Here is an 18,482-nt window from a genome sequence, read left to right as displayed (position 1 = left end):
TTGTTGTTTTATTGTTGTAGTTATTATTGTTGTTGTCGTTGTTGGATAGGACAGAGAGAAATGGAGAGAGGAGGGGAAGACAGAGAGGAGGAGAGAAAGATAGACACCTGCAGACCTGCTTCACCGCCTGTGAAGCGACTCCCCTGCAGGTGGGGAGCCGGGGTTCGAACCGGGATCCTTATGCCGGTCTTTGTGCTTTGCGCCACCTGCGCTTAACCCGCTGCACTACAGTTCGACTCCCCGATTTTTTTTTTTTTTTAGCACAAGATCACTGCTCAGTTCTGGCTGGTGGTGGTGCTGGGGATTGAACCTGGGACTTTGTGCCTCAGGCATGAGAGTCTCCTCTGCAGAATCACTATGCTATTTCCCTCACTCCAAAACTGTTTTTAACCAGATGATGTTAGGTTATACTATTAGCTCTCTTTAGCCCTTATTTCAAAATGTGAGAGTTAAGGTTTTTTTTTTTCTCTCTAAAATATGAAAGAACCAATCTAAGAAATGCCTGACAGAAGCATCTATCTATTATGTCAGCAGGGAAACTACAAAACATTCAAAGTATGAAAAGAGTGAGTACAGAAATTGAAAATGTAAAAAAAAAAGATTGCTAGGAATATAAATACTAACCAAACACACTGAGAAGTAGATCTTCAAAGCATAGTATAATCAGCGTAATAATTTGCAGAACGATGAATAGATAAATACTTCCAATGTACTATAAAAGACCATCATAAATCGGAGTTTATAAGAAAGAATAACACTTATTAAAGAAATATTTAGGATTTGTACCACAATAGAATCATGTAAGATACAGCTTCATGCTAAGGATAGCCAAATCCACATTACAGTTTTTAAATCAGATTTTGTTATTTTTCAATTAGACGTTGAGATTGTTTGTTTCTTAATTACATCTTATTAGCACCCACATAAAACAAGATAATACCATCTCAATTGATAGCAACTCATGATGACAAGGCCCTCTGAAACAGTTTTCTGATGCATAAAAACAACATCCTTCATTTCAGTACAAAGAGATTCATTTGATATCAAGTGACAGTAGACAATTTCTGTTTTCAAATCAATTGAAAATTCACTGATGTCTTGCTTCAGACAGCACTTAAGGCCGATTACTACACCCGACACATGAAGTTTTTCAATACTTCAATTAGCTATAATTCTAATAGCAAGAAATCATCTAAAATTAAGTAATATATCCACCAAAGCATAAAACTGAGCCCAGGATTGACAAAGTCAGTTTAAAATATCCCGTTCTGCCCCCCCCAATCCTAATACCAAACTCCGTTTCTCCTTTCTCCCAAGTTTAGTTTGTCTGTTTGTCTGTTTGTGAGAACACACAAGAAAACAAAGCACCACTCAATTCTCATATATGCAGAGTCAGGAAACGAACATGGGGCTTCACAGGTCCAAGCCCTGTACTCTGTAGTTGTACATGTTACCTTCCCAGCTTTCTAGTTTCAATCCTGCATTCTCTGAGGAAGCACTGTCTACAGTGATCTTCTTTCTCACTTCCAGCTTTGACATTACAACACATGGTCATTTTAAGGACATAAGTTATTTCCTAATGCAAAGTGTCTAGTGACTTCCTCAGAAACAATGTTTTAGAGAATGTTAATAGGTGGGGGCTAGGAGGTAGCACAGTGGGTTAAGCGCACATGGCTGCTACCTGCAGGGGGGCATCGCTTCACGGGCAGTGAAGCAGGTCTGCAGTGTCTATCTTTCTCTCCTCCTCTCTCAATTTCTCCATCCTATCCAGCAATGACATTAACAACAACAAGGGCAACAAAATAGGGAAAATGGCCTCCAGGAACAGTGGCTTCGTAGTGCAGGCATGGAGCCCCAGGATTAAACCCTGGAGGCAAAAAAAAGAAAGGAAAATGTTAATAGGTGGCAGGTGGTAGGTAATAGGCTGTTTTGAAAATTCTAAGTTACACAAACTGAAATAGGTTTCTTAACTACAGGCATCCAGGAGACTTCAATGCTAGTGCCCTCCATGCCTCTGTGGGGAAGGGGGCACTGGGAATGAAGAAGGTATCATTGTTTATATTTATGTGATTTATATAGTTTCTAGAATCTGTGAATCTAGAAAGCTTGTAATCCTCGTGCCTTTTCTTCTCCTGAAGTACATGTAGTATATAAGTATACTTACACACATAAATTCTCATAAATTTTCGTGGTCCGGAAGGAGGTTGCGCAGTGGCTAAGGGACTAGACTCTCAAGCATGATGTCCTGAGTTCAATCCCCAGCAGCACATGTACCAGAGTGATGTCTGGTAAGAACCAGACATCTCTCCTATCATTTCTCATGAATAAATAAAATCTTTAAACAAAAATTACAAACACATACAAAAAATAAGGGGTGGCAAACACAGCAGCCAGCAATTATCAGCACATTTCAGTCTTGTTCCCTAACATCCTCACCGACTAATTCTTTTCCCCCAAATAAATTAGAAACATGGCATTTCTGTTGATATTACCTCACTATATACCTCTTAAGAATAAAGGGGGAGGTTTTTTGTTTGTTGATCTGTTTTGTTTTCAGATAGAGACGGAGAGGCAGAAAGAGAGCGAAAGGGACAGCAGCACCAAAGCTTCCTTCACGGCGGTGGTGTGGTGCTCAAACCTGGACTATGTACATGCAGCTCACTATCCAAGTGAGTGAGTTCTCTGGCTCAAAGCCATTTTTCAAAGTGGGTTTATGGGGGGCAGGGGGTAGATAGCATGATGGTTATGTAAAGAGACTCTCATGCCTGAGGCTCCGAAGTCCCAGGTTTAATCCCCCCTCACCACCATAAACCAGAGCTGAGCAGTGCTCCGGTTTAAAAAAAAAAAAAAAGGAAGAGGAGGGAGGAAGAGGGAGGAAAGAGAAAAAGAATGAACAAAGGGGAGGAAGGAAGGAGGGAAAGAAGGAAGGAAGAAAGGAAAGGAAGGAAAGGAAAGAAGGATAGGAAGGGAGGGAGGGAGGGAGGGAGGGAGGAAGGAAGGAAGGAAGGAAGGAAGGAAGGAAGGAAGGAAGACAGGCAAGGAAGGAAGGAAAGGAGGGACCGGAATTGCAAACAGCACATCAAAAAGTAAAGGAGGGGTGTGGCAGGTGGTGACCCACATAGTTGAGCACAAGTGTTATAATGTGCAGAGGTTCAAGCCCCCATCCCCACCTGCAGGGAAGAAACTTCACAAGTGGTGAAGCAGTGATGCAGTTCTCTCTCTCTTTTTCTCTCTCCCTTTCTATCTCTCTGTAGTGAACATGTAACCCAAGTAACCATAGTAACCATATCGTGCCTGCATAGTGTGATAAGACAGAGACATATGTATACGTAGGCTAAGACGCCATCCCGAACCTGATTGGCCAATGGAGATGTAACCTTAAAACCAGAGGCAAGCTAGTATAAGTAGAGGCTCAGAAACCAGCTGGATGAAGCCCCTTCACCGTTACTGACCGGGATGCTGCCAGACTTAAGCACACGCGCCTAGGCTAAGTAACTGCTTCCCCAGCTTCCAGAAACCCTCGTTCATCTGGTCGTGCCAGCAGACGAAGGACCATCAGCTCAGTGACACAACGGCTGGTGACCACATCGTGAGCCTTACCTGCGAACAGCTACTATGTAAGGAGAGGTATCGGGTTAGCTGTGTGTTGTGTGAATTGTGTGAATCATTTGACCCTTCTATGGCATCTGAATAAGTAAAAAATTATTGCTAACCCCGACACGCTCTCCGAGTGAGTCCTTACTCTTATACCTTGCTCGAGACACTCTCCGCTACCCTTCCTCCCTCCCTCCCTCTCTCCTCTATCTCCCCATTCTTCTCAATTTCTGACTATCTCTACTCAGTAAATAAATATAGTTTTTAAAAAATGTTCAGTGAGTTTAATACCCTTATCCCAAATTAAAAGTAAAAAGTTGGGCTGGGTACAGGTTACCATGTGCTAGGGCCTGAGTTCAAGCCCCCAGTCCCCACCTGCAGGGGGTGGGGATACTTCATGAGCAGTGGAGCAGTGCTTCAAGATATCTCTCTTTCCCTTACTATCTCCCCTTTTTCTCTCAAAAAGAAAAAAGAAAGGAAAAAAGAGAAAAGGTAAGAAAGAGGGTAGGAGGGCATGAGGGAAAAAAAGCAGGAAGGAAGGAAGGGTAGAGGGGAAAGAAGGAAGGAAGAAGGGACAAAATGCCATCAGGAGCAGCATTTAGTGTCAATAAAAGTCAATAATGTTAACAGGTTTGTTTTCCCCAACTAAATTATGCCTAAAAGCCACTCAAAGTGGAAGGTACATTCGAATCACCAGGGCAAACTTGTGAAATTACAGTTCTGGTCAGGCAGGGTAGTGCATGAAATTCTCATTTTTAAAAAAGCTCTCCACTGGTATTCTAAGTAGAAGACGTCTCCATGACATTTGTCACAACCACAGCACAAACTTTTTAATAGAAAAAAAAAAAACACCATTTGAATTCTGTGCCACTTAATTTTCTGTAAGGACTCCCTTTGTAAATACTTTTAAATTAATAAGATAGAAAAGGTGAGCATAAGAATCCTGACAGATTTATCTTACTATGTCAGATGTTAGGCTAGACTTTTTCTTTGTAACTTTCTGTTGCCTGGCAAGTTCCCTCATTTCAAGGCAAAATTTCCAGTGCATAAAGAATGGGATACTATAAAGATAAGGCCATATTCATTGGATGGCTTGAAAGCAGTTAAAAATATAAGAAAGAGGTAGTCGGGCTGTAGCGCAGCGGGTTAAGCGAAGGTGGCGCAAAGCACAAGGATCGGCATAAGGATCCCGGTTCGAACCCCGGCTCCCCACCTGCAGGGGAGTCGCTTCACAGGCGGTGAAGCAGGTCTGCAGGTGTCTATCTTTCTCTCCTCCTCTCTGTCTTCCCCTCCTCTCTCTATTTCTCTCTGTCCTATCCAACAACGACAACAACAATAATAACTACAACAATAAAACAACAAGGGCAACAAAAGAGAATAAATAAATAAAATAAACATTTAAAATATATATATATAAGAAAGAGCAGAGTCGAAGACAATAGGGATCAGAACTCACCACCGTAAACTAGCAAATGCAAGCACAGATTGCAAACAAAAAGGAAAGCAAAACAAAGAATCAATAAATAGAAATTCTGTGCTACCCAAAGAAAACCCATTTTCCAGCCACATTACACCTGTACAGCAATTAAAAAAAATTATGTGTACACACACACACACACACACGTAAAACTTTTCCTTTGCTCATGACTCTCGGTGTCTTAGTTCTTGTTTTAAGGCACAGACAGAGTGCGTTTTGCACTATTTTCCACAGACAGAATACTCAAAAGGATTTTGCCAGATTAGTAAAACAAAATTAGCCCCAGATTGAATGTTGTCCTGCAGCCAATCAGCAAAATTTGAATAAGATCTAAAAGAGCCATAGCCAAGAAGGTAACTAAGCCTGGTAGAGCACCAACTTGTAAGCCTGATATCCCAGAGGCCACAAGTTCAATTCCCAGCACCACTTATGCTAGAGCTGATCACTATTCTAGCCTCTCTCTCACTCCTCTTTCATAATTAAGAAAGAAACATTTTTTTTCAAATGTCTGAGAGTCATACTTTGGTAAAACATGAAGTGGACAAAATTATCTAGAAGTAACTGACCAACAGCACATTATGCTTTCTTACACATTGGTTATACTATGAAAGCAACAAAATATTTTTGATAGTAGTTAAAGGATTAAGTGAAGGGAAATGACCTTTTACTGGATGAAAAGACTCAGCATGGTTAAGAGGTCAATGTCCGTATTAATTTGTACATTCAATGCAATGCCTATCAAAATCTCAGTGGGCTTTATTTTACAAATGGACTAGCTAATTTGGAACCTAGAATTAGCTGAATGTTTAGTTAGATGAATTTGTTGTTTGAATAGAAAAGCAAGCAACCAAGAGTAGCCAAAATAGCTTTAAAAAGTAGAATGCACATAACACCCAACCAAAAAGATGTGTGTACTCCTATGTTCGTAGCAGCACAATTCATAATAGCTAAAACCTGGAAGCAACCCAGATGCCCAACAACAGATGAGTGGCTGAGAAAGCTGTGGTATACATACACAATGGAATACTATGCAGTTACTAAGAACAATGAACGCAACTTCTCTGACCCATCTTGGTCAGAGCTAGAAGGAATTATGTTAAGTGAGCTAAGTCAGAAAGATAAAGATGAGTATGGGATGATCCCACTCATCAACCGAAGTTGAGAAAGATCAGAAAGGGAAACTAAAGGCAGGATCTGACTAAATTGAATGTAGGGCATCAAAGTAAAAACCCTGTGGTGAGCAGGAGGGTGGCCATGAGGCTTCCTGGGCCGGCGGGGAGGGGGGGTGGGGGGGTGGGCTGGGACACAATCTTTTGGTGACGGAATGGTGTTTATGTACACACCTATTAAATTGTAGTCATATAAATCACTATTTAATTAATATGAGAGGGGGAAAAATTGATTGTATGTCTAACAAAGGGACTATTCAAAGCTAACCCAATTACCAAATAATGTGATGATAACAGTAACTACCCATTGTCTTCTCGAACCCTAAGACAGCAGGAACCTCACATCTCCACTATAGAGCCTAAACTTCCCCCAGTCCTGGGACCCTAGGGTAGGGCCCACTTTCCCGTATGCTTCTCCCAATTCTTATCAAATAATATTGCATCTGCTGATGGCAACCTAATCAACGTAACGTGTGCCACCTCAGCATGCTTCACTTCCGACTGTGTCCAGAGACTTCAGGTGTGGAAAGACAACCCTTCAGCTTCATCACTCAGGTGAGACGTTTCCTTTCATAGTATTCTCTAATTCCATCCCAGATAGTTCACTTCCTAACAAAGTCCCAAAACCTAGATATAGACCAGGTTCCAGGAGATAGAGCATATGTTCACAGGTATCCATAAACTAGGGCAAATATATACCTGAAAGCAGAAGTACACTAGAGTTTGCAGTGAGTACCCCCAACACTTCATCTCCACTATTCCAACCTTTGGGTCCATGATTGTTCAACAATTTGTTTGGCTTTGTATGTTAACTCTCTTTTCAGCCACCAGGTTCCAGATGCCATCAGGATGCTGGCCAGGCTTCACTGGACCGAAGACCCCACCAATGCGTCCTGGAGCTCAGCTTCCCCAGAGACTCACCCTACTAGGGAAAGAGAGAGGCAGATTGGGAGTATGGATCGACCAGTCAAAGCCCATGTTCAGCAGGGAAGCAATTACAGAAGCCAGACTTCCCACCTTCTGCAACCCACAACGACCCTGGGTCCATGCTCCCAGAGGGATAGAGAATGGGAAAGCTATCGGGGAGGGGATGGGATATGGAGATTGGGTGGCGGGAATTGTGTGGAGTTGTACCCCCCTCCCATCCTATGATTTTGTTAATGTCTCCTTTCTTAAATAAATTAATTTAAAAAAAAGTTGAATGCAGTCCTAGGAATTAGACTACCTGTCAAATTTCACAAAAATACTCAAGACTATGTGGCATTATCTTCTTAAACAATGGTATTGGAACAACAGACTAGGCTCCCACAAAATATGAACTACGAAAAAAAAAAGACTACTAGAACTTTAAGAGAACTGTTATAGCTTACAATGGAGGAATTAGGGATTCAGAACTCTGGTGGTGGGTATCTTGTAATTTTGTAAATCAATATTAAGTCAGCAATAAAATAATTGGGGGGGCAGGTAGTGGTGCACCTGATTGAACACACATGTTACAATGCACAAGGACCCAGGTCCAAGCTCCCGGTTCCCAGCTGGAGGGGAAAAGCTTCACGAGAGGTGAAGCAAGGCTGTGGGTATCTCTCTGTTTCTCTCCCTCTCTCCTGGTTCCAGCCCCCGGTTCCCCACCTGCAGGGGAGTCACTTCATAGGCGGTGAAGCAGGTCTGCAGGTGTCTATCTTTCTCTCCCTTTCTCTGTCTTCCCCTCCTCTCTCCATTTCTCTCTGTCCTATACAACAACAACATCAATAACAACAATAATAACTACAACAACAATAAAAACAAGGGCAACAAGAAAAAAGGAAATTTTTTTTAAAAATGGGCAAATAATACTAGCATATATGTTTCCATGTGAAGTAAGACTCCATGTTGTTCTTGAAAACAAGTTCTTCCTACCCACCTAACATTTCAATAAATACTCAGAAAAAGAAATAGAATCGAGGCCTAGAATTAGATCTAAATGTTAACCTATCATTAGGGATAGTAATTCGTGGAAGGTCAAGTTCAGAATGATGTTTTTTGCTTCCATCTTTCTGTTTTCCTGCATTTCCATTATCTAAAATCTTTATGACTGTGTGCTATTTTTATAGCAATACAGCGACTTTTAAAAACTAGAAGCAAGAGTTACTAACAGTAATTAATTCTAGGTGAAGAAAAAATTGTAATTTATATTTTCTTCTCCAATGTCTTACCTATTTTTAATTTCCCCACTTAAAATGAATTATTATTTTTACTAAAAATAATAGTTTTTCTTTAAAGACCATAAGGCAATATGGAAAATGTTGTTATGCTCAAAAAAGTTAACTTCCCTGCATTTCAAGACCACAGAAATAACATAGAAGAAACTGACTTTTCACAGCAAGAGATACAAAGATCAACAACCAGGAAACAGACACAGAATTCCAAAAAAGATGACACGTGACAGCAAACCACACAAGGCAGATCAGGTCTGTAAGGTGAGCAGAGATAGGCTGTCTCAAAATACCAGCACTGCAGTCTTATTCCTACAACTATGCATAAACACAGACTGGAATTTAAGAACTGCACGGACACTCCAGAGTTTGGAAGAAAGTAGAACCCGGAAGGGTAAAAAAAAAAAAAAAAAAAAAGCAGTGTCCACAGTAACAGACCCTGGGGCAACATCAGAGAGCCTCTGCTCCCTATCCTGCAGGACTCTCTTCCCTCGGCTTACAACCTTACAATGAAGGCATGGAAATTAAGAGCAGCAGTAAATCAATAAAAGGAGAGAGAAAGGAAGTCAGGACTGCACATTCTTAAGTCACAATTCAAAGATTCAGTTCTGGACTGACCCCAGAACCCACAAGGAACTAACACCACCTAGACTGAGGCCCTGACCACAGCAACCTAGTGACCACTGAGCTCTCCCAACTTTGAATTTCAGTCAGCACCCAGGTTCAGACACAGATTCCTGGACTGAAAGAGCATGTAACAAAATGAGAAGACATTGTTGGCCCTGGCAGTAACTGTAAGAAAACCCAAATGCCACAGGGTTATATAAATCTCCTAATAAGGCCAGCAGATCACGCATTCTACCAGTGAGCCACCACCCAGCCTCCAGGCACAGGCTTTTAATGATGGCCAACTTATCAATTATTCCTTTCCTGGGTTGTATCTTTAGTGACTTATCCAAAAAGGCAGTGCCTTTCCCAAGGACGTCTAAATGTTCTCTTTCCAACAGCTTTTAGCGTTTATATTTCTGTTATCCATTTTGGGTTAATTTTTGTAGTTGTCCAGCTGTTATAAAACCATTTGTTCTCCTATAAAAATAATATAATACCAGATTCTCATGTCTGAGGCCCTAGAGGTCAGGTCCCAGGTTCTATCCCTGGTACCACTATATGCCAAAGCTGAACTCTGCTCTGGCCTTTCTCTTTCCCTCCTACTCATGAAAAGAATAAATCTTAAAAAAAAATGGAAGAGAAGGAAAATACGATGGAGCAAAAGGAAGGATAGGAGAAAAAGGTAAAGACTATTTACAAACAAAAAAACATATATGCCTTAAAACCTTCAAATAATTCCAGTGTTTAAAAATTACACATGAGAGGGCTGCGGAGACAACATAATGGTTTTATGTTGGTTATGGTTATGAAAAGGCTTTCATGCCTAAGGCTCCAAGATTCCAGGATCAATCCCCAGAACCTCCATAAACCAAAGCTAAGTGCTGCTTTTAGGTTCTGTTCCCTCTCTCTCTCTCTCTCTCTCTCTCTCTCTAGCTTTCTCTCTGTACCTTTCTCATTAAAAAAATTCATTAAAATACTGTTAAAAAATTAGACATGAAATTAGAAACAAAAACATAAGTTCCTAATACATCCATATATGCTGTCAAATGTCCAAGAATTGCAGAAAGTTTATGAACTGTTCAGTCAACAGGGAATTCCAGCTGTAATGTATCAACTGTTCTGTATCAGAAGACCAAGATTGTCCAGGCTAGAATGAAAGCAAGAAACCCCAACTGCTGTGACACAGGCTCAGGGGAAAAAAAAGAAGTGGTACTAGAAACAAAATATATTCTCTCATACAACCTCTGGTGCTCAGCTTCAGTGACCACCTTCTTTCCTGCCACAAATGCGTGTGTGTTGAATTCTCAAAGCTTCAGTTCAACGCTCTAATCAAAGCTTGGATCCTTTCAACAAAGTTTACTTTGAATTAAATAAGGAGCTGACCAAAACACTAATCTAAAGAAGAAGGAGACTGAGCAGGTATCTACTAGAAAGGACTTTCAAAGTTTTTGAAATTCCAGTGTCTGTGAAGATATGAAAGTTGACGAAAACATGGGCCTTGAACTGCCTTCAAAACTGCCTGACATCTGTAACGAGAGTCGGCTACAACATCTCAGCTCTGAGGCTTCAATAGCTTCCTTGAGTCACAGCCAAAGCTTGTCTCCCCAATTAAACCTGCTATCAAAGGCCAAATTACAAATAGTAGAGTCAACATTTAATTGCAAGGTGGTTCACCTAACAAGTAAGTGTAGACCTGATTCCCAATTTAAAAAAAAAAAAAACCTGCCAAGAACTCACAAAAAGAAAAGGTATCTCCAAAACGCATCTTGAGTATTTCCCATTATAGATAGCCTGCTTGCCCCAACTTCAGACCAAACAAAAGATTAAATGGGGGGGGGGGGGGAGGAATAGAGAAATACTCTATATGTGTGTGACTCTGTGTACATTCACACACAAAACTATCCAAGTTGTAACATCAGCAAGTAGTAAGGGCGCTACAGCTCAATTAACTCTATTTTATAGGCCCACTGGCTAGGCTCATATCTAAGAGTTGAAGTTAGGATCAGCCTCTGACAAATTCAATCCCAAGCACTGACAGTCTATCAAAGCCCACCCTACAGCCTGAGGACCTCTTCTGTAAAGCTTCCCCCAAAATGGAAGTCCACTGTTTATAAAGTTTCTGGTTGAGTACCTGGCACCCAGTTAAGGGCACACATTACAGTGCCCAAGGACTTGGGTTCAAGCCCCCAGTCCATCTCCAGGGGAAAAGCTTCAGAAGTGGTAAAGCAGTGCTGCAGGTGTCTCTCTCCCTCCTTCTCTTCCCATCCCCACTCTATTTGTCTTTTGATTCTATTTCTTATTATCTTTATTTATGTAAATCAAGAAATCAAGAGGGAAGGAGGAGATAGAGAGGGAAAGAGACAGAGACACCTGCAGCCCTGCTACCACTTGCAAAGCTTTTCCCCTGCAGCTGGGGCCCGGGGGGCTCGAACCCAGGTCCTTGTGCATTGTAACAGGTGTACTCATGGTGTATTGCACCAGAGGAAAAGACACTGGGGTGGGGAGGGGGTAGGTTCAGGTCCTGGAACATGAAGGCAGAGAAGAACCTAGTGGGGGTTGAATTGTTATGTGAAAAGCTGGGAAATGTTATGCATGTACAAACTACTGTGTTTTGCTGTCAACTGTAAACCATTAATCCCCCCAATAAAGAAATCTAAAGCACAAAAAAAAACGTGTACTCAACTAGGTGTGCCACCACCTGGGCCAACACTTTATTTCTCTCTGTCTCTATCCAATACATAAATAAATACAATATTTATGAGTAAATGAGTAACACACTTATCCGGTAGTACTAAACATTTGTATTCAGTACTTTTTAAATTTTTTTAATATTTATTTATTCCTTTTTGTTGCCCTGGTTGTTCTGTTGTTGTAGTTATTACTGTTGTTGTTACTGATGTTGTCGTTGTTGGATAGGACAGAGAGAAGTGGAGAGAGGAGGGGAAGACAGAGACAGAGAGAGAAAGATATACACCTGCAGACCTGTGAAGTGACTTCCCTGCAGGTGGGGAGCCGTGGGCTCGAACCGGGATCCTTACGCTTTGTGCCACCTGCGCTTAACCCGCTGTGCTACCGCCCGACTCCCTATTCATTACTTCTTAAGTGATTAAGAATTCCATTTTTGGATTTAAAAATGCTTAAATACCTACATGCAAAATACACCTCTCCCACTATAACTATGCCATACTTATTTAAATCCTTTTTCACTGTAAATACTTTAAAGGGCTGGCCCATCACACTTCCACAGTAGTTGTTATTTAACTACTTGGTACCATGGCTGGCAATAGTGATGAGATGTAGCTATATTTTCATACATCTGTGCCTATTTGGTCCTTAATTCAAACCCTATCCCATTGCTGTCTTTCTGTTCAATATTAAAAGCTGAGTGTTATTAAAGAATGCTGTTTTGTTTTGCCGTTGTTTTGATAGGACAGAGAAATGGTGGGGGGAGGAGTGGCGACAAATGGAGAGAGAGACCTGCAGCACTGCTCACCATCTGTGAGCACTCCACCCTGCCGATGGGCTCAACGCACACATAGGAATGTGTGCACTCAACCAGGTGTGCTACCAACGGGTCCCCTAAATGCTAATTTAGCTGGTAACAATAGCATAACATATATAGTGATATATTGATATGTAACAGTGTAGAAGTGGTATTATTTACATATCTGAGCAAAAGAAATGAAGAATTTAAAACATTCACTCCTCAAAAAAGAAAGACATATTGTTCCATCATATAAAAAGATAAAATGAAACTAAACTAAGTCAACTTTTCAAAAGGGAATGAACTCACTACCACTAATAAGTAATTACTTTTGCAACAAAATGATAGCTCCAAGAAGACTTGAGAGTGAACTGACCTGTACTGGATACATTGGCAGAAATGTTCAGGTTTTATAAGCATGAACTTAAGGTGGGTTTGCCTTTTTGAGACCTGCTGTTGCCAAAGCAACCAGGAGACCTAGTCTTTGAAAGAGAATTGCAAAAAAAAAAAAAGGGGGGGGATGCTAAGGATAAGAGAAAGTAATCAGTTTTCTATTAGGAATTAAAAATCAGGAATACAATATTCCAAGAAGGGGAGCACAAAGAAGAGAAACTGAACAACTAGACAAATCAGCATAATAATAAATAAATAATAAACATGGGGAGGGAGTCGGGCGGTAGCGCAACGGTTTAAGCACACGTGGTGCAAAGCACAAGAACCGGCCTAAGGACCCCCATTCCAGGCCTGGGCTCCCCACCTGAAGGGGGGGTCGCTCCACAGGTGGTGAAGCAGGTCTGCAAGTGTTTATCTTTCTCTCCCCCTCTGTCTTCCCCTCCTCTCTCCATTTCTCTCTGTCCTATCAAACAACGACGACATCAACAATAATAAAAAAAGGGCAACGAAAAATAAATAAATATATATATTAAAAAAAAAAAAAAAACATGGAGAAAATGGTGACCCACCTGGCTAAGAGCACATTACCATGCACAAGGACCCAGGTTCAAGCCACTATTCCCCACCTGCTGAGGGGAAAGCTTCACAAGCAGTGAAGCAGTGTTGTAGCTGTCTGTCTTTCTCCCTTTCCATTCTCTCCACTCTCCATTTCTCCTGTCATAGCTAATAAAAAGGGGGTAGGGGGAGGAAAAATGGCCACCCGGAGAGGTGAACTCACATAAGCACCAAGCCCCAGTGATAAACCTGGTGGCAAAAGAGGGGGAGGGGAGAAGAAAAGAAAGAAGGAGGAGGAGGGGAAGATGAAGAACAGAAAAATACATATCCACCCCAAAATTGGAGAAAATAATTGACATATAACATTGTACTTGGTTAAGGTACCTAACATATGATTTGGTATGTTTATACTACAAAATGATTATCATAAACTTGGTTGTCATCTATCACCTCTCGTAGTTATGATTTTTCTTCCTGTGATGAGAACTTGTAAGAGACATTCTCTTAGCAACCATTTCCTTATTCTTTCTTTCCTCAAACACTCAGAACTCACACCTACCCCAAATACAAAAGGAACACTACAATCTTCCTGTCACTGCCAAATTTAAGCCACAGGGGTATGCTCAAAAGAGCATCAAGAAGGAAACACGGACAGTTAGAAATCACTCCAACTCTTCCTGTAACTCAAAGAAATCTTGCAACAAAAATACCAGCACAGAGACCAACAACATCCAGTGTGAAAAAAATGGCCGTAAGTACTTAAAGAACTATGCTCAGGGGGGACTGGACACAGAAGTAGGATCATTAATTTAAAAAAAAAAACAACTATTTTTAGGAGGGCTGGGCAGTGGAGCACCGGGTTAAGTGCACATAGTACTAAGTACGAGGACCCACGAGAGGATCCCGGTTCAGGCCCCTGGCTCTCTCAATTTCTCTCTGCCCTGTCCAATACGATGGGAAAAGTGTCCTTCAGGCGCAATGGATTTGTAGTGCTGGCACCAAGCCCCAGTGATAACACTGGAGGCTATATATATATATATATATATTTTTTTTTTTTTTTTTTAATGGTCACATGTAAACATTAGTCCCAACCTTTCTTAAACTTGCTCAAGATGCTACATCTGAACACTCCATGATACCATACTGGTAACAAAAATAATAAAATAAAGTGTTATTCTGGTGAACTAAAGTGGTCAAGAAAAGGGAAGAGAAGTGAAAATACTACACAACAAAAGTCAGAGTAAATACCTAGGCTTAAATCATTGGGATAAAGGGAAGGTAAATGTCGAGACAGCTCAGCATTAACATGGTTTGTATACCTGAGGTCTCAAGAGGCCCCAAACTCACTCCTGACTACCACATACCAGAGCTGAGTGGTGTTGGTGCTCCCTCATAAAAATAAAGTATTAAAAAAGAAAGAAAGACAAGAATATTGCAGATGAGATTTGGGGTCTCCATTTTGGAAAAAGCTAGTAGGTCTATTTCAGGTATATTCCAAGGGGTCTGTTACAACTAACATGCAGGTAGACCTAAGGCATTGTCTGGAGAGATGGTGTTGTAGTTGGAAAAAGGACTAGAAAGCTGGATCAGGAAAGAGAGTATCTCCCAAATATGGGAGAAGTATTTAAATATTGTAACTGTAAGCCCCATCAACTTGATCTAGGTTCCTGATTAGTCAACAATTCATTCTGCTGTATATCTTAATTCTTTTTCAGCCACCAGGTTCCACATGCTACCATGATGCAAGCAGACTTCCCTAGGCAGACGACCCCACCAGTGTGTCCTGTAGCCCCATTTCCCCGGAGCCCTGCCCCACTAGGGAAAGAGAGAGAGACAGGCTGGGAGTATGGATCCACACGTGTCAACACCCATGTTCAGCAGGGAAGCAATTACAGAAGCCAGACCTTCCACCTTCTGCATCCCATAATGATCCTAGGTCCATACTCCCAGAGGGATAAAGAACAGGAAAGCTTTCAAGGGAGGGAATAGGATATGGAGTTCTGGTGGTGGGAACTGGACCATTCTTATCCTGTGGCCTTGTCACTATTTCCATTTTAAAAATAAAAAATAAATTTTTAAAGAAAGAAAGAAAACAACAAAACACATGGGTGGACAACCATATAAAAGGATATTCCACACCATTCAAACAAATATCACAGAGCAACAGTCATTCAAAGGTAATATAAGATTCTCAATATCAATTTTTCTTAAGAGCTTTCGGTTTGGTTTTTATATTTGTCCTTTTTCAAATATAAGACACTCATGTTAAATTTAGCTGAGATTTTTTTTTTTTTTAAATCATAAATTTGAGAAAAGGATAAAGGATATAGTCTATGGAATCTAAAGTATGTAACTGAAACATTTCAAGAGAGATCTTGTTTGTTGGCCAGGTGGTGGCACACCTAGTTGAGCACAGGCATTACCATGCACAAGGACTTGAGTTCAAGCCCCTGCTCCTCTGCTCCTGTAGGCGAGGTGGGGGAAGCTTCGCAAGCAGTGAGGCAGATCAGCATGTCTACCTTTCTCCTTCCCGCTATATCTCCCCGCCCCTCAATTTCTCTCTGTCCTGTCAGGGTAGAGAGAGACAGAGAGAGAGAGAGAGAGAGAGAGAGAGGAAGGAAGGAAGGAAGGAAGGAAGGGAGGTAGGAAGAAAGGAAGGAGGGAGGGAGGGAAGGGGAGAGAAAGAAAGAAAGAAAGAAAGCAGGCCAAGTGCACAATAGTACAAAGCACAAGGTCCGGCGCAAGGATCCCAGCTCACCTCCCCCTTACCCACAAGAGGGTGAGGGGATTCATATGGAGCCCTAGCGATAACCCTGGAAAAGAAAAAAAAGGAAATAATGCTTGGGGCATTCATTCATTCAAAAAATATTTACTATACAAAGTGATACTAAATGGCACAAGGGGGGAAAAAAAAAAAAATATATATATATATATATATTTCACTTCAAAAGAGTCCAGGTAAATTTATGTATTCTAGTTTCATGGGGCATTTAGGAAATTGTGAATATTCTAGCTGGAGTTTTGTTTTCTGTTTTTAATTTACTGATTTATTTTATCATTGTTCACTGCTGTCGACACTTTTGCAGCTAGTGAGGGAAAAGAAGCAGGAAGAGAAGGAAAGACATCATAGCACCCAAGCTTCTACCAACACTCTGTGGGCCAGGCTTGTATCAGGGCAAAACAGTCATTATCCCAAGTGAGTTCTCTTGAGGGCCATCTAGTTGGAGTTTCAGTATCATGTGAAATATCTATATATTGTCATAGAAAAAATATAGGCTACAGCAGAAAAGCATTTCCCCCAGTGTTGCCTAGAAAATATTTCCATATAGATAATAATCACCTAATCGATCCTAAAGAAATAGTAATGGCAAGTCAACATGCCACAATCTTAAATAACATCTAAGAGTAGTTTCTTGGTCATTATCAGTCCATGTGTGGTAGGTAGGTCGTTGAAAGTTTAATATATTCATTCATCAGAGGTACTTATCAAATACAAAGTACAGCTGGATCTGAGATTTTGATTAAGTCAACAGTGTGATACTATACCCCTGAAATCTTGTAAATTTTGCAAACCAATATCACTAATTAAAACAAAAACAAAAAAGCGGGAAAAAAAATCAAGGCATTCCATTTTTCCAAGAACACCAAAGTTTTGTATGGTGGGGAGAGGAGGAGGAACATTTTATCTTATGAAAAATATCTGTGTTGAAATCCAAACTCCAACAATGTAAAAACACATCGTAATACATCGCATTCAGGTTTTTAGTCATGCCTGTATCATCTTTAAAGTGTTGGAAAATTTTCCCCACCCTCTATTGATTTCACTTAAAAGACAACTTAGAAGGCGTGTACCATTCTACCACACATATTCAAGGGAAAAATCAAGTGCAATTATGTAGGCTGTTTGAATTTTGTTTGGTTTGATTAAGGAATGGACCTTGATACAAAGGCAGAATTTAAAAAAGAAGAAGAACATTGACGTGTGCCTTCAAACCCACAGCCCTTCTGCCAGTTCGTTACAGGCTGGTTTAGTGGTTGGGTTGTATACAAAGTGTAAGAACCTAATCAGCAACTCGTGTCAGGTTGACTGAACGGTTTTACACCCAAAAGTCCAGGAAACCGGGCAGCTCCGTCAATGAGCACTGCTGACAGCCACCAATAAACGTGGCACGAATGAATGAACACACCTATACCTGTCTTTCTGTACCAAGCCCCAGAGAATAGGTTATTAGGGTCCAGAGACACAAATGGAAAGCTTTGGCCAAAAGGAAGACTGTGAAGCGTAGCTCCTTCCTTTAGCCCAACCTAAGGGGGGGGAAAGAGAGCTATAGAACTGTGGGGGGGCTCTTTGGGAGGGGCCAAAGGGAGGCATAGAGGGAAGGGAAGGGTCCTCAGGATGGAACCCGGTTAGCCCTTCTCCCTTCCAAATCCGAGGTCCAGCCACTGCCCGGAGTCCCCAGACCCTGCCTCCGGCCTCCCTCACCTGATCACAGAGATGAGCAGCCCCGAAGGGTCTTTGCTTTTGCTGACTGTGCTTCTGTATTTCCCACCGGCCGCTTCTGCCGCCATCTTGATACGGGAGGACAGGGGGTTGAAGGGGGGGAGGGGGGGGCGAGACACAACCACAAGTCCCTGGCTTCCTACACGCGGTAATTGACCTCGGTGGAGACTCCACCAATGGGTGATGAGATTCCAGATGCACGGAACTAGAATACCCAATCGCTGAAGGGAGGAGGCGGGACTAATGCAGGACGTATCCAGGCCCCGGGAGCAGGCTGTGCACTCCGGGAGTTGTAGTTTTCCTTTCGCAGTTCCCGGTAGCACAGGGACACCAAACCAATGGACAATTTCCTAAAGTCTAACGTCTGCCTTCATTTACATCTGTTGTCGTCTTGGGTGTTTTTCTGTGGGTTTTTTCCTGTAGCTTTGTTGCTTTGGGAGTTTCATCAGGCTTTCAATCCTGTATTCAAGGGCGTGAGCAATTAGGAGGTGCAGTCTACTATGTCTTA

The 18,482-nt window shown here is 41.5% G+C and overlaps 1 protein-coding gene across 1 annotated transcript in view; it reads right to left on the bottom strand.

The window, feature by feature from the left end:
- Nucleotides 1-18,075, bottom strand: part of EXOC4 (exocyst complex component 4) — a 915,110-nt gene extending 897,035 nt beyond the window's left edge. Inside the window, exon 1 of the mRNA XM_060196593.1 lies at nucleotides 17,957-18,075. Within this exon, the coding sequence (XP_060052576.1) occupies nucleotides 17,957-18,042 (86 nt within the window). The 5' untranslated portion in view covers nucleotides 18,043-18,075. The remainder of the gene's footprint in view (nucleotides 1-17,956) is intronic.
- Nucleotides 18,076-18,482: the final 407 nt, after the last annotated feature.

Source organism: Erinaceus europaeus, chromosome 8 (assembly GCF_950295315.1).
Source record: "Erinaceus europaeus chromosome 8, mEriEur2.1, whole genome shotgun sequence".
In the NCBI taxonomy this organism is placed as follows: domain Eukaryota; kingdom Metazoa; phylum Chordata; class Mammalia; order Eulipotyphla; family Erinaceidae; genus Erinaceus; species Erinaceus europaeus.
The sequence above is the reverse complement of the archived record's forward strand: the minus strand, read 5'-3'. Positions and strand labels throughout refer to the sequence as shown.